Below are 16465 nucleotides of genomic sequence, written 5' to 3' on the forward strand. Positions count from 1 at the left end.
AAAAAAAAAAAAAAAAAAAGCTTCATACGAACCCTCTGAAGTTCAGCATCTGGGTCTGGATGTCCTTCAGCCAACAACCGCTGCCTGATTTCCTCAAGTTCTTCTTTCTCTCGTTTTCTATCACGTTCATCTGCTTCAATCTCCTTTTCCCTGTCCCTTAATCGTTTTTGGAGTGCACTCCCCCTGCAATAGTACAATATAACGAACATTTAAAAAGGTCAAAAGGCTATGTTCACAAACACAATGATAAACATTTCTATTTTGTCAAAACAGATAATTATTTTTAGTTGAGCCTAGTTATATTTATATTACTGACATACACCAAAAAAAAAAAAAAAAAAGTGCTTCAAGAGTTGAGAGAAAGTGCCAGCAGTACTAAAATAAAATCTACTGCAGCTACATCCAGCTTAATATTTCATTTTTTATTCTCCTGTCATTATCTCCTGTAATTAGCTTGGGAAAACTATGGTCATAACAGATTTCCAAATTTGGCAAACGGCACAGGAAATTTCCTTTTAACAAAATAAGCATCATTTGTTCCCTTTAAAACATGTAACACACTAGATGTAAACAAGTGCTAATATAGCCATTTGCAGACATTTTCATTTTATCCACAAAATATGAAATAGGTTATCCATTTATGTTTGGTAAACGTACAGAATGTAACCATTTACAAAATTTACCTGTAATACTTTGGATCATCTCGGTCATCGTCATAATCTTCTAAAAACTCCTTTAACCTTTTGGCTTCTTTGGCCTGTTATAGAACAGATTACAAAAGTTCAGTCGCCATAAAACAAACGTAATAAGGAATCTGCGTCAGACAACCCTCTGATACAACATACCGTATCCCTACGTCTTTCCTCTTCCCGTTCTGCTTCCTTTTCATAGTCTCTGGCTTTTTTCCGCTCTCGGATTTCCCAGTTTTTGAGACGCTTAAAAATTAGGAAAATAAAATTAGTCGTTAGGTGTAAATTTTCATGTCGACATAACCCCTAATTAAAACTAAGCTATGTAACTATGTTAAGCCATTTTATTTTGTAAGTAAATGTTTGCCAAAATATAAAAACAGACCATTTTTTACTTAATTTTGCATGCAGTTTTTGTTTAACACAACCAACAGATTTGAAATATAAAATTTTGGGGCACAGAAGCTGGCAGTGTTTAACATCACTGCTCTCATCACAGGCTAGGGTAAATACCCTGCTACAATACTGTGTAAGAATGTTTGGGTTATGTATTGGGGGCTTGATGTTTTTTTTTTTTTTGGCAATGTTGGAGCTTTGTAATAAACCTATCCCTGTACATTTTACCAGTGGCTAATTACCATGAAAGGCCCCAGCACTGGTTAACGGGAATGTGTAGGAGGGAGGAAAGCGCAGACAAGCTTCAGCAGTATCAGGAAAAGCCAAAGATGCTGCTGCAGACATATGCAAGAACCTCTAAGATGCCTTCATGACCGCCTTTTTAAGGGCCAATTTTAGGGCTCGTCTCAGGGTTCTAGGATCTGGTATGGAGATCCAAAATGGCATGCTGTCCTTAGGGCAGGTTTTAAATGTTTGCCTACAGAAACTACTGCACCAAGTAAACAAAAAGAATACCTTTGGATCAGCGGTCCTCAACCTGTGGTTCACGACTCAGGAGAAGGACCCTGCTTATGGGGGTGATGAGGGTATGCACCGGTCAGACTTGCGAACCAGGTCTCCCATATTCATCGCAGGCTCAGGGCGGTGGGCAGGTTGTGTTTCTGGTCACGCGGGTTCCGGCATGTCACTCTGTGGGAAGATTCTTCCCCTTTGAGCGACACACAGCTCCCCGCATATGCGCCGTGCAGAGTTTGTAAATTTAGTGGTCCGTGACGTCTAAAAGGTTGGGGACCATTGCTTTAGATTATCTACACCCCCCACCCCCACCCAAGACTTCTGCATATTATTACCTCCTGATATGCAGCTTCCTTTTCTCGTAATTTTCTTTCTAGTTTTCGTCGTTCATAAGCTTCCTCTTCATCTTCTTCTCTGTCTCGCTTCTTCTCCTTTTCCCTTTCCCTCTCTCTGTCTCGTTCTCTCTCTCTTTCACGCTCCCGCTCACGTTCTCTCTCTCGATCCCGGTCTCTGCTTTTCTCTCTAAGAAAAAGGAAGGGTTTCCACAATTACAAAAAGTATATTTATAGGAAACACCACATTTTCCCTAAAGACAAATATTGCTAAACTGGGAAGGAACACTGTACGTATTTTTACCACATAGCTTATTATGAGGTGTTAAAGAGTTGTTAAATATTACAAAATTTTTTAAAAATCTGCCTACATTCTTCTACCTAGTTGGAATTACCAAACACTGTAATACACAATTTACTCTCATACCTTGATCGGCTTCTGTCCTTACTGTGGTCTCTTGCTCTTTCTCTTTCCTTTTCACGATCTCGTTCTCTATCACGATCTCTGTCTCTTTCTCTGTCTTTAGGCCTATCACGATCCCTCTCTCGTTCTCTTTCTTTCTCCTTCTCGCGCTCACGCTCCTTATCACGTTCCCTTTCCCGCTCTCTCCTTTCTCGCTCCCGCTCTCGCTCTCTTTCTCGCCTCTCTTTCTCAATTTCTTGCCTCTCCTTTTCCTTTTTGCCCTTCTCTTCCTCAAGTTTCTATAAAAAGAGACAGAAAATATTAATACAACAGGATTGGAATCAATGGATCAAAAACAAAAAAAGAAAGACAATCAAAATGTGTAGCAAAAAAGAAAAAAGGCACAAGACTAGATTCCGTGCAAGAAGTAAATAGCTACGAGGAACAGCAATCTCCAACCATGATTTTCATAAGGGGATTTTGGCTCAAACTAAAGCAGCACTTCATATTTGAATGAAAAAAAAAAACATAACCAAAGTGGAACTGCAAGCTAAAATGAAAGTATAAGATTGAAGAAAGCTCGGTATTTCAATATCTGTTTGTTTTAGTCCATTATGTTCATTCAGAAACCTGATAAATGAAAAGCTTAATATTAGAATGGATTCTAATAAACTGGTTCTGAACAGAACAAAGCGTATCTGCAGGAAAAGCCGTTTAGCTTACCTATCTGTAGTTGTCACACTGCCAACAGAAACATATATGCCCTAACCTAAATTGTGTCCTAGTGGTTTAGTGTGGTGGATGCCATGAAAAACCTTATAGCTGCTTATTCCACCAATAAGCTCTAAAAATTAGTGTGTACAAAGGACAATGAATATAAATGTAGGTTAGGCATATGATCACATTTGATTGTACTGATGGCTTAGAATCTTCAGTTGATTGCTTTTTAAAAATGTCATACTGTATTAGCAACTGCTATAAAAAATGACAAACATAAAATGCTGCTTTGGCGCATAAAAAAAAACAAAAACAAAAATGAGTGTACCCGCCAAGTACACAGTGTTGGGTCAAATTCTACGAGGAAAAAAATTGGTGGACACCGATTGAATGTAATGGCAACATTTACCTACAGCAAGACTAAAAATTTCAGCACTTACAAACGTTGACAAAGCTCTTCACAGAGATGATGCTAAACTTAGATACAGTCTGGAAGGTTGGAAATCGCTTGCAACATGGAATCTACTGGGGTAATCCATTCTTCCATTTCAATGGCAAAAAATATCAGTTTAATGTGGAAAAAAGAAAAACAAAAGTGTCTACGCCCAGAGTACCTTGAACACATTGGGAACAAGACATCCAAAGATCATATATTCATCCTTGTTAGCAATTGTTTGAATTAACTTACAGATGATGAGCTAGGACATGGCTCTCCAACACGGGATTAACTTTGCCTACAAGCTATGATTCTGGGAGGAAGAGCAAGTACATTTTCAAAGACAAACAAGACCATTCTAGGGCACAAATATTTTACACTTCAACGCATTTCCTAACAAATACTTTAAATCCCTCCAATGGCATGTTTTTAAACATCACTGAAATGAACGTTTAAACTACTGCAATACAGGCATGGCAACAATTTTTTTTTTGTTTTTAAACAGAAAAAGCCATTAAAATAAAACTTTTAAACTTCTTACCTTCATAACCCACTGTATTCGGAGTCCAGAAGGAAAATTTGTACAGATAAGGGACAGAAAGGTAAAAGCTTTCACAAGCAAATGCCAAGAGCCACAATGCAAGGGGATAAGCATAGTGGGTTTTAGTGTTTTGCAAAGGTTACAATGACAGGCATGAATGGCAAGGGGAAGGAAGGGAGAATGAGCGTTAAAAATACAAAGTGCTTCACACAATGGATAATCAATTTTAAATTGGGTTATAGGTCAAAATAAATAATTATTGTTTGGGGGCTTTTTTGGTTTACTCATATAAAAACTTACCTCTTTCGGAAATTACAATTGAAAAGTTTATCTGAACCAGCATAATACTTACATTACATGTTCCAGGTTTCATTTGATGATCCAAATAGTTTAAACAGAAGGAATTTTACTATACAGAAACTAAGGGGCAGTAACAAGGGCTTTTCCAATTAATCAGACCTTCTGCCAGTCAGACAAAAAGCAGTATGGTGATCTACAGTAACAAATTGGAGGAAATCATTCTTTATATATTGTACAATGGCCCCATAAGCTTTTTACTTGCACTTTGTTACAGGGTTGTTGGGAAAGGGGAAACAAAAAGATAAAGTAAAATGAAGAGATAGAAGACATATTAAAAAGACTCTTACCTTATTATCTTCAGATTCATCAGTGCTGTAAATGGACACCCCCTACATTACTGATACCCTGACAGCCATAAGTAGGCTACAGTGTTATTTTAGACAGCCCTAACACAAACATGCAAAGGTTCACTGTGCTCTGGGATTTGGCTTTGGGATAAATCAAAGCAGAGCATTTACACTGAACAACCTGTACCCCCAAATGCAGCAAATTGACCCTGAATGAAATATCTGAATTTGCAAACAGAGAAACAAGCTTACATAACATTTGGGTGAAACTAAAAACACGGAGTTGAACCTATAAAAAGATGGCATACTTACAGAACGCCTTTCTGCCAAGAACTGGTACAAACATTGCTGCCACCAAAAAAAGTCACAAGATTGTCTTAGCCGACGAGGACATTAATAAAGCCATACCAATCAGTTAATGGACTGTTAAAATGAATTGATAGAAAACCCTACACCGAATGGGTTGATTGTGGGTGCCTGCTATGTACATGCCATAGTATACACTAGCAAAGCCAGTTGCCACTTTGCACATTTTTTCAGAGGGGGTATCCGAAATATATAGTATAAAAACAGGAGCTCATACTTACATTCATATTCCACGTTACTTTCCAAGCTGTGTGTTTCATCTTGCATTAGTCACCATATGATCTCTATCATAATGGTGGGGGTCAATGAATAGATTAGCTTTAAATGGAATTTACAATTCTTCCATGCATCTTAACTGTGGCACATGTGGAAACCACTCATTTATTTTTAGCTAAAAAGCGTGTAAAAAGCTTTGAAATTATTCAGCTTTTCTGATCATTAAAGTGTGATGGTGTTACAGATATGACAATGCATAGTAGTGAGATTATTTTAATATAATGTTCAAATACTGTATGTTTAAATTTGGAACAAGTGTGTGTGCGTGTAACTGCTTATATTTCTTGTGACACAGCATATCAGCTGCTAACTACCATGAATTACATTTGTTCATGCTGAACAATGGTAAGAAATGATATACATATACCGCTGAACCTTAATGCCTGCATTCATCTTCTCACTTAAAGGGATGATGCTTGTGTTACAACTAAGTGGTTCTTCAATCTGCAAAAAGCACATGTTCTTTTGAATGGCGAAACAAACAAAAGTGAAAATTACCTTGTGTGTATCTCTGAATTTACTGATCTCACGAGATATTAGGTCTCTCTTATCTTCCTCCATTTCTATTGCATTTATGTCTTCTTGCTGGAAAATTCAATAATAATTTGTTAAGTCTACATCATAATGGGATAGTTAATATATTACAAAGAAAAAAAATCTAAAAAAAACATTTAAAGATGTGGAATAACATATATATGTGTATATTAATACAATGTAGAATAACAAAGGACTGCCCAATTGGCCTTCTTTGGAAGCCTGAAAGGTCCCGGTCACAAGGGTATGGGGCAGCGCCGGAAATAAAAGACAACATTACTGCTCAGCCATTCCTGTCTGCTAGCTGATTGAGGCCCTCTAAAAACAATGGTTGACAGCTAACCCACTTATCTGGTTTCTGAGACAACAAAGATTGATTGTTGCACTTGCTTAAAAAATAATTTAAACATTTTGAATGTGGGTGATATGGATGTGTGCATTTTTTAATAGCAAACTCTGTTGTAATCAATTTTTAACTGCTGCATGTGCATTAACAGTTTATATGGCTTTAGTTTGATACCAAGCCACCCCACAGTACACAATACACCCCACAGAACCATCAATTATAATTCTTACTGGGTCTTGGAGTTAAAAATTACATCCATTATGGTAATTAATCATTTATTTAGTTTAGTAAGTTAAGCATGTGACACCAAATTGGTTACAATGCAACAACAAGCTTGTCAACTTCACTTACCGATAATTCTTCTTTCTTGTCTTTTCTTTTCTTTTTGGGATGCGAGTCTGAGTCCTGAGATGGGGCATTTAGCTCGCTAGAATACTCCTTTATTAAGAGATCTATTGCACCTTTGATGACTCCATCCCGTCTTTTTGTTTCCTCATCAAGGTCATCTTCTTCCTCAGTTGCCGATTCAGGCCGGGCATTCTACATAAAAGAAAACATCAAACATTACCATGCCTAGCTATAGCATTTAAAAAAATTGCTGGAGTGAGCAAAGTGTAACCACAATAAAGGGTGTTGTTTTTTATTGCTGTCACAGTCTTCCTTGTCCTGAGGACCTTTGTAACCCTCCAACACTTGTTGGGAGATAGAAGGGAAACCTGCCCAGTAAAGTCATAGACAGCAATAAATATGGAAGATCCAACATCTACAAACTATGAAAAAAATTGTCTTTTGAGTTGGCCAAAAGACACAGGACCATGATTTATTTCTCTTGTAGATAAAAGAATTTGCTACCCACCCCATTGGAAGCTCGCCTGCTTGCTTTCCATTCATCCAGTTGGGCTTTTGTCTTAGCATCAACCTTCACAAGAAGCTTCTTCTCTCCAATTTGCAGGTCATGAAGCAAACGTAAAGCTCTAAGAGTGGATTCTGGTTCCTTATACTCGCAAAATCCAAAAGCTAAACAAAATATGATGTAACGTTACTTAAAATGAACCGCAGACAGTCAGCAATGTACTATTTATAAATTTTATTGTTAAAAAAAAATCTAATGTAGGGTTTCCTTTGGCTTTAGCTCAATAGTATGGACATGCGTGTCATCAAAGGTTGAAAACACAAATCTAACGCTGGCCATACATGGAGATTGGAGAGACAAACAAATAAGTAATGGATAAAAAAGATTGTGTGTGGACACAAAAATATAAGAATAAGATTTAAGAGAAAGTTTTTACTAGATAGTGTACTTGTTAATAAATATGTAGGTATATTTTTCATTAAAATATATAACATAGGTCAACAACAGACCACACTTACCTTGAAGCTTCCCAGATGCTCCTTGCACACGTTTCCAGCTTAAAACCAAGCCGCATTTCTAGAACACAAAAAAAGTTTTATGTGAGGTCATACTATGCTGTGTTATGCGCCAAAGTGGTTTAGAATATGTACAATATTATTTGGGAAGCAGCAAATAAAAGCTCTATTTGCACCCTTCATAAGGAAAATTTGTATAAGATTTTGTTTCGATGGCACCACACACCAGATGTGCTCCACAGGCTGTTTCCAGAAGAAGACCCTAATTGTTGGCGATGTAGGTCCCAACGCGGGACTCAAACACATTTTCTGGTTTTGTCCCATTATACAAAGTTATTGGGAGAAGGTTAATCAGTTAATTGGAGGAGTGACCCAATGTCGATCCTTCCTAGATCCACTACATCATCTGCTGGGTTTACCCTTCACAGGTCTCCCCAAACTCACGTCTAGGCTCATTACACATATTTTGGTGGCGGCTGATTTCCCTGATTTCCAAGAAAGTTGAAATTCGTCTTACCTCCATCTTTAGAAGATTTATATGCCCGTATTCAGGATGTTCGTTGGATGGAATACCTTACTGCTCTACTCAGGAACAATGTAACTAAATTTGCACAGATTTGGGAACCATGGGATGTTTATTAGGCCCAATTGGTGTAATGGGTTCCCTTTGATCCTCCTCATTTCCTACTACCAATCGCCTCAGAGACCCCTTCTCCTCCCCTCCCCCTTTTCTTTTTTTTTAATTACTTTATTGTCGTGTTTTCAGTTCAGTTTTATTTTCTGTCCTTTGGTCTAGGTATTATGTTATAATTTGTATACGGGATCCCCTTGGTTTGCCATGTTAATTATCTAGGACTGCATTGTTTACGTCATACTCCACCATTGTTTTTTTTTTTTTTTAGCTCTTTTATATGTATGTATATATTTACATATTTATATGGCTTTGCTATTAGATTGATATTTCTCCTGTATACTATGTTAATAGTTATGTTCTTTTTTTGTTTTGTTTTATTTTTTGTTGTATATGAACATTTTCAATAAAAACTCAGTTTCACAAAAAGAATACATACAATACACTGCATACCACAAAAAGCAAAAATGCAGAAGAATTTTTGGAGTTACAGTTTGCTTAAAGCACAAGTTCAAAGTTATGCAAAACCACCAATCCCCCTTTTGTACAATCAGGCTGTGACAACCTCACCTAAAACCTCTGAAAACTGCGGCATAGCAGCAGAGGTGCACAGCTTGTTTTAAGGAGGCTGGAGAGATGTTTGCATAAATAAGATTGTGTGCTTTTCTGTATATGCTTTGTTAATGGTCCCCAGTTTATAAAGCAAAGCAATAATGAAACCCCTTTTTAAAGAAATTTTAAAGAAATTTCCACACTGGTCTTCTGGTCTAAATACTTTGAGTTACTGACTGAACAAAGGCATGCAAACAGTTCTCTTGATGAGCATACTAATCAGCAGGTGAATGAGCCAAAGAGGGGCAATTAACATATTAAGTGATCAGCAATAGTAGCCCACATATTTCTCTCAGTACAGGTTAGCACAATAGAAAAACAAGCATCAGTGCAAAAGTGCTAACGATAAGCATCTAACATTTTATTCTACCTATATAAAGGTATGTGGTTGAGTTACAGTGTAGCCTCTTGCATTACTTAACCCTAGTTAGGCCTCACTGCAAAAGCTTAACTATGGCTAAAGGGTAGCTACTGATAAGTCATGAAGATGGCTGCACTGCAAAACCCAAACCGCTTAGTGTGAGTAGACACCTATTCAACTTTTTGAATGCCCTAAATATTAACAGTGGATACACAATTTAGTTGTGCAAATGTTAAAAATATACTTACTGCTAAAAGTTGTCTAATGAGCATATCTGAGGCTTTCTCAGAAATGTTTCCAACAAACACAGTAGTTGTTGGGCCACTGTTCTCATCGTTTTCTTTGTTCTTAAGACCCAACAAATCCTTCCGAGGCCCAAGGTGCTTTCCAACCATAGATACTGTAGGTAGCAAAACCTTACAATGAAAAAAAAAAAAAAAAAAAACAGGTTCATTCAGATTACATAATAAACACAATAAATGGGAGTGAACAAAATATACAATTCTTAATTAAGTAAGAGAAAATGGCCTAATGCCATTCTAGTCACATATAACAACCATCTGCTCACTGGGCTCAAGCTAGACAAGAGGCATTCCTCGACAAACCCAACTAGAGATAATTGCCTTACAGGAAAAAAAGGAATCAAGTTCTCAACATGATACAGTTATTAACCCCTGGAGTGAGGATCTGCAAATATTTTTAGTATTCCTTAGACACCAGAATATTTAGTAAGGTGAAGGTTACAAAAATCAAAAATTGACTGTGTATATGAAAATGTGTGCTGTATGTAGCCCTTGGGGATTGGATATGATATAAAAAAAAAAAAATACACCACTGGATTAAACAACCCCTTTCAGCTTTTAGAAGGTACTACAGCATATACCTTTTCTTTAGTATTGGCCAGTTAAACAATTATACAGTCCTGTAAATGACCCTGAAAATTACTACAAACCATATATATATATATATATATATACTCTGTTATTCACTAAACCAGATTTTACACAGGTTCTAAATTATTAGGAGAGCTCTTGTGACTTTGAATTTGCCAAACTTCTGTGGCCACTATTCTGCATTAACATGCATTGTGTTAAGGAAGCACCATTTATTTGAATAGGCTTTCTAACAAACCAGAAGGTTTGGTGTTAGGTATGTAATTGTTACTAAGAAAGGTTGGATAGTCCCCATCTATACATAATATGCTAAAAAAATAAAATTTGATTATATAATCAATTACCTTCAGTAATTCCCAAGTCAGGTGCACCACCCACTAGGTTTATAACTACCTACAATTACCAACATGGTGCAATAAGTATCCTGAATGAATATTGGATTTTTATAAGTTGTGACATCAGTGATTACCCAGAAATCAACTATCTTAGGTCATGTTCTTTAAGAGATTGATTAATTTCTAGCCATTACAGAAGAAAGAAAAGAGGTGAAAAGAGGTAAGAAAATATCGGGGAACTTTCAAATGTTGGAGATGTGCCCATTGTAGGTGGATTCGTGACTCCCATATTGACATTTTACCTAATAAAGTCCCCTTTGTCCCAAAGTATTTTGTTAATTGTGCCAAGCAGGCAGTGATATACTTTATACTTTATGAAAGTGGTGCTTATCATGTAGTGAAGACAAAACAGAGGTTTTGTACTTGTATTTATGAACATGTCTACAGTATAAATAATGGCATGATTGTGATTCCACTAGCAATAAATGTGGAACTTTTTTAATGCAAAAAAAAATAATCCCATTTAAGGCCCTGTGATCCTATGTCTCCAGTTGAAGTTCAAATTTTGTTTGCTTTTCTATGATTACTTACGTGTTATGTTTTGCTTTATTTATTTTTTTGGATTGCATTTGTTTATTGACTATGTTGGTTTATTTGCGAAGTCCATTGATTGTTTATGAATAACTCTAATAGGTGGCATGCCAAAAGAGTTTATTATTTGAGCATTTATGTTGTTAACCTTCTGGCATGTAGGTCTGTAGGTGTTGCTGCCTTTTTTGCTCTTACTTTACTAAGGATAGCTGCAAGGGATAGGCTTATACAGTACCCATACCTTTACGCCACCCATTTCTATGTTGTTATTTATTTAGTGTAGGCGCAGCTCAATTGCCATCTGTGCTGTTGCCGGTTACACTGTGCTCCAATTAGGAATGCATGTTCTGGAAAGAGTGGTGCATCAAATTTGAATATATACCATCCAGGATCCCTGGTGCTATAGGTATAGGTAGAAAATGATTTCTATGATTTAATTCTTCATATTCAGTTAGGTGCAAGCCAAATGTAAACGTGGCAAAGTTGACAATGACCATTGCCTTTGCTGACAACACTTGAAGGGGGTCTGTACTATACCAGTGTAATTTTATTCAAAATGACCTGTTGCTGCTGTAATGCCCGTGGCCATCCTATCCCACCCTCAATAAAAAAAGGTCTGTTCTTTCTTTCATAGTCAACCCAGTTGTCCCCCTGTTTTTCATCTGCCAGTCTTTTAGGTGCCCAGTACAACAATCAAAGGCAACATTACTGACATTGCAGCTAAGGAAGCCTGTGCCATATGATTAGTGATGCAGTCCTTCCCATAAATCACAGAAGAGGAGCAGATACAATGAGCTGCAGGGACATATGACTAGGAGGACAATTGGGAGTTGTTAATGAAGAAATGTTTCGGGGAGCTAAGCAAAACCATGATATTAATAAATTAACAAATATTTCACCTAAAATCATTTGATAGATTTTAGGATGCTTTAAAACAGATAGGGAAACTGCAGAGGAGATGGTGTATACGTTATCAAAGCTATTTGGTACTGCTGGATGTAGTATGTGAAATGTACAGTTCTGCTTTAGCAACAGAAGTATTTTACATTTTTAAGACGGAATTCTAATATACTGTAGACTTACAGTTGGTCCTGGAGCCATTAAGCTCATTGGTACAGGAATCATTGGAGTCCCTATAAAAAAAAATGTATTTGACATTATGAACATGTACCAGCACACAAAAAATACATTACATTTCAAAAGTAAAATCAGAATAAATTATAAACTCAAAAAGGTGAAAAAAAGAACTGTTAGGTTTCACTAAAAATTTTAAATTGTAAACCCCAAACACTGAGCCAATACTGATGCCTCAGTTCTACAAAAACCCTTCGTCTCCAACTCATCATCTTCTAGTACTACAGACTCCTCTAATTTAAATCTGCTAATGTTCCACATTGATTGAATCAAAACATAAATGGCATTTCATCACTGCAAAAGCTCAGCTGTTGTAAAGCTATATGAAGACGGCGTCTGCTGTTAGGAACAAAAACTCCTAGCCAGGAAGCTGACACTCTATTGTGCAGCCTATAATTGCTATGTAAACCAGTAAAGTTTATGCTAAAATTTTAAACTTAAAAACACAAAATGAAAACAAAGTTTGTTTTGTACAAGTACTTGCTGATATAATGAGGATCAGGAACTTCAGAAATATAAACTACATAATTTGCTAATTTAAAACCATCAGTTAAACTACATAAACAAAAACAACACGACTGTACGACCTAAAACAGCATAAATGTTATTTAAACTTGGCATATAGCTGTAAAATAGTTGGTGCAGACAGGTGTGTGAAGCAGGCATGGGGTGATAATCAAAACCTCTGCTTTCTAACAATACTCCATGTGCAGGGGACCTGCATATGTAATCTTACCTTCCTAGCAGACTGAATAATAAGTATTTTTAAATGTAAAAGTGGTACATTTAAAAATACTTATTTTAAATTTCCACACGGTCCCGCCCTCCTGCCACACACTCCCACTGCACGGCTGTCATCTGTGTACCCTGGCCTCACATCCCCAACGTTCACAATCCAGGGAAGCAGAAGCCGGCTGGCATTTGTGTAGCCTGGCAATGCTCGGCATTGCCAGGGGAAGTAGATGCTGCGCATTGCTGGAGGACGCCGTGGGCAGGTGGGGACCAGGTAAGGCTTAAAAACTGCCTCGCAATACCACTCCTAGTGTGGCTCCGGGTTTCCACTTTTGCTACTGAAAATTAACCTCGAGCCACAATCGGGAATACCACCAGGGGGGTTAAGGACTGAGAAATGTCATACTGTTCTGAATAAGTGCTACATAGAACAATTTGGGTGATGCCAGCAAAGCACAAGTTTGTGAAGTCATGGTAGGGACATTAGCTTGTGAGCCCATTTGAGGGACAGCTAGTGACATGACAATGGACTTTGTAAAGCACGTATTATGTCGGCGCTACATAAATACCGTGTAAAAAAAAAAAGTCCCTGCCCAGCTCAATGGAAAAAAGTACTACACTGTGCCTAAAGGTACATACAAACAGAGAACAGAATGAATGGTACTTACCAGGAGGTGGAGGGAATCCTGGAAATTGTGGAGGCGGTATTCCCGGAGGAAGAGTAGGAATCCCCATTGGGGGGCGATTTAGATGCGGTGGATAAGACATAATAGCAATAACAACCTATTCAAAAAAGAATATTAATATTTTATTTTGTGTGTCTCAAGTATTCAGGTATAATAATAAACTTGATTAGTGAAGTGGAAATAGACGTAATAACATCTTGTGTTCTATTTATCATCATCAGCAGCAGATATCATATCAGTTATCAGCGGAATGGAATGAAAAACCAAGAATTATTCTGGTTATCCTTGCTGCCGAACCATTATTTCTATGATCCAGCTACAAAAACAAACCAACAGGCACACATCTTTATCTATTATCAGGGCTGTGTGGGCCATTACAGATGAGAAACCTGAGCCCTTCCATGCAACCTAAGATCAAAATAGACTGCTGGCTGAAATTTTGATCTACAAAACCTATTAGGTCATTGGTCCTATTTATGCAAACCAAAGCTTTCACATGTGCACTTGCATTATTAACATTTCAAATGGATAAGAACTATTAGAAGCAGACAATAAAACCAGAATGTTGGCCACAAAAAGTTTTTCTTCTAACACACGCAGGCATGATTCTGAACTCTGTAAACACGTAAAGTTCAACTAAAGTCCCACTTTGAGCTTTAGAGATTCAGGCCATTTTTTTTTCTGCAGACATGCATTGTCCCTTCTGCAATAAGCATTCTTACCTGCCAGTTTGACAACCAGCTGTCAAATTTTGCTACATACACAGCTTCAGTGTTGGGATTCAGAGAAACCCATCCAAATAAGATTCTACAATCCGATTGTGTACTGTATGGCTAATATAAGGAGAGGTGACAGAAGGATGACAGTATCAATCACCTGCCTGGGCTCACACCATGCAGTTAATTTAATGAAAACATTTGGAGCATCAGATAAATAACACAAAGTACATTTATGATAATTTTGGGTATAAATTACAGGTTTAATTTCTTATAGTCACAGTACTCCCCAAATTGTGTGAATATTCCTAACTTAGTAATACATCCCTACTGCCTCTAATATGCTTTTCTCTATAAGCAAGATCTTTTATTTTATTTTTTTAGTCATCATCCTGGTTCCGCATCTATTACCTGGAAGGAGAGGGGCTGAGAGATGACAATCCTATGAATGTATGAGCAGCTTACAGATGACAGAGACACATCAGTCCCTGCTGCAGCCTGGCACCTAGTAATCTTACTGTTACATTGTTACAGTCCCCTGCATTATTTTTGAAGAAATGTATTGTATTGCTAGAAATACGCATGTATAGGCACTAAGCAACCCATATGTTGGGCATTGTTAAACAGGTATGGGGTATTGACTTGTTTGTACTTCTTTGCTTCATTAATTGTATGTAAATACAAGTGTATTTTTCAGAAAGTTTGAATACAAATTTATTGGAACAAAACAAGTCCTAGAGAGCCTTATTATATTATATACACAGTATATTAGTGTGGTGGTCCACGGGGAGAACGCCACCGACATTTCCAGACCGCGGGGAGAACGCCACCCTTACAAAAACAGCCTACAAGAATTTTTGGGGTCACAAACTGACCTGAGAAGTACAAATTTTCCCATAAGGATCCCCTGGTAATCCCAGAACTTTAAGAATTATCGGTGCAGACATATTATTAAATAGGATTTATATAGGGCCAACATATCATGCAGCACTGTACATTCAATAGGGGTTGCAAAGGACAGACAAATACAGACAGGGACAAAGGAGTAGGAGAGGACCCTGGCCAGAAGAGCTTGCAATCTAGGAGGTGGGGAATTAACAAAGTTAGTGATTGTCTTTTATTTGCCCCCCATGCACAGGCTGGGTGATTCCCCTCCATTGGCCATGTGTGGCATCAATGCCCGGCTTGTATGGGGCAATACAAAGTGCACCCTGCTGACCCTGCACTGGTATGGGGGCACTCGGTGATTTCTCAATGGAATAGGCACAGCAGAAATCACAGCTCGGCCCGGCCATCCATAGGGCCCACATACACGGAGCCCCCCAGGTCTGGAGGCTTCCCGCCATGCCCGGGCAGGTAGAGGAGGCGAGGCGGCCTTTTCCCTCACTGAGGTGGCCAAGATGAGGAATGATATCCCATCCCCCGCCGTACAATGCTGTGAGGACAATGCGGGGCCCCTCAGAACCACACGGCCTCGTCACCCTCAGCCCCACTGACCCCCTCCAATGCGGGCACACTGCGGCCGCTCCACTCACCTGCCCCGGCAAGGATGCGGCCGTCTGGCAGATACAATACTAAGCGCTTGTTCTCTTCCGTTAGGCTACACGGGTCACCGGATCGACTTCTCCGTCTCCTCCGCTCCGGGATTCGATCGGTAACTTCGCCCTATTCTCTATTTCACAACTAGGCCGCACTCACGCCGCAGCGCCGCTCGCGAGGCCCAGCATGCAACGCGCGAAAGAAGGCGGAGACGCGTGAGCATTGACTGGGGCGGGGCTACAGGGGCGCCATATTGGTAAAGGAGAATGAGGGTGAGGCGGGTGCTGGAGCGCCATCTTGGTACAGGCAAGAAAGTTCAAAGGAGAGTTGTAATCCTATTTGATTTTAAAAAATTCTCTCTGAAAAGATTCCCAAGAGGATAAATTGCCTTTATAATTGTGTTATAAAAAGCAACAACCAATAAGAGGGTGGCCCATTCCAGAGCTTTTACATTAGCAATCTTTCTCATTGTTGTGTTGCTGTTTTTCAATTGATTATTAGGTTTGGGATTTCTTGGCCCTCTTGGCCAGCTCAGGTAACATAATTCTAATTCACAAACATAGGAGTTAGTTTATCGCTGTATGTGCGGCTGTCAATGTACCATTGGTAAAGAACATGCTAGCAGCATGGCAGAAAGATTTCATGGCCATATGAACATATAGGGCTGT

The 16465-nt window shown here is 38.4% G+C and overlaps 1 protein-coding gene across 1 annotated transcript in view; it reads right to left on the reverse strand.

Annotated features, from left to right (window-relative positions):
* The window catches only part of RBM25 (RNA binding motif protein 25), a 22529-nt gene extending 6535 nt beyond the window's left edge, over positions 1 to 15994 (reverse strand). The window contains exons 1-13 of the mRNA XM_072427646.1: positions 15794 to 15994; positions 13525 to 13639; positions 12074 to 12123; positions 9420 to 9587; positions 7571 to 7628; positions 7056 to 7216; positions 6551 to 6739; positions 5818 to 5904; positions 2361 to 2635; positions 1937 to 2123; positions 846 to 935; positions 684 to 757; positions 33 to 183 (exon numbers count right to left, since the gene is read on the reverse strand). Coding sequence (XP_072283747.1) covers positions 33 to 183; positions 684 to 757; positions 846 to 935; positions 1937 to 2123; positions 2361 to 2635; positions 5818 to 5904; positions 6551 to 6739; positions 7056 to 7216; positions 7571 to 7628; positions 9420 to 9587; positions 12074 to 12123; positions 13525 to 13624 — 1590 coding nt within the window. The 5' untranslated portion in view covers positions 13625 to 13639; positions 15794 to 15994. The remainder of the gene's footprint in view (positions 1 to 32; positions 184 to 683; positions 758 to 845; positions 936 to 1936; positions 2124 to 2360; positions 2636 to 5817; positions 5905 to 6550; positions 6740 to 7055; positions 7217 to 7570; positions 7629 to 9419; positions 9588 to 12073; positions 12124 to 13524; positions 13640 to 15793) is intronic.
* Positions 15995 to 16465: the final 471 nt, after the last annotated feature.

Source organism: Pyxicephalus adspersus, chromosome 12, assembly GCF_032062135.1.
Source record: "Pyxicephalus adspersus chromosome 12, UCB_Pads_2.0, whole genome shotgun sequence".
NCBI classification, from domain to species: domain Eukaryota; kingdom Metazoa; phylum Chordata; class Amphibia; order Anura; family Pyxicephalidae; genus Pyxicephalus; species Pyxicephalus adspersus.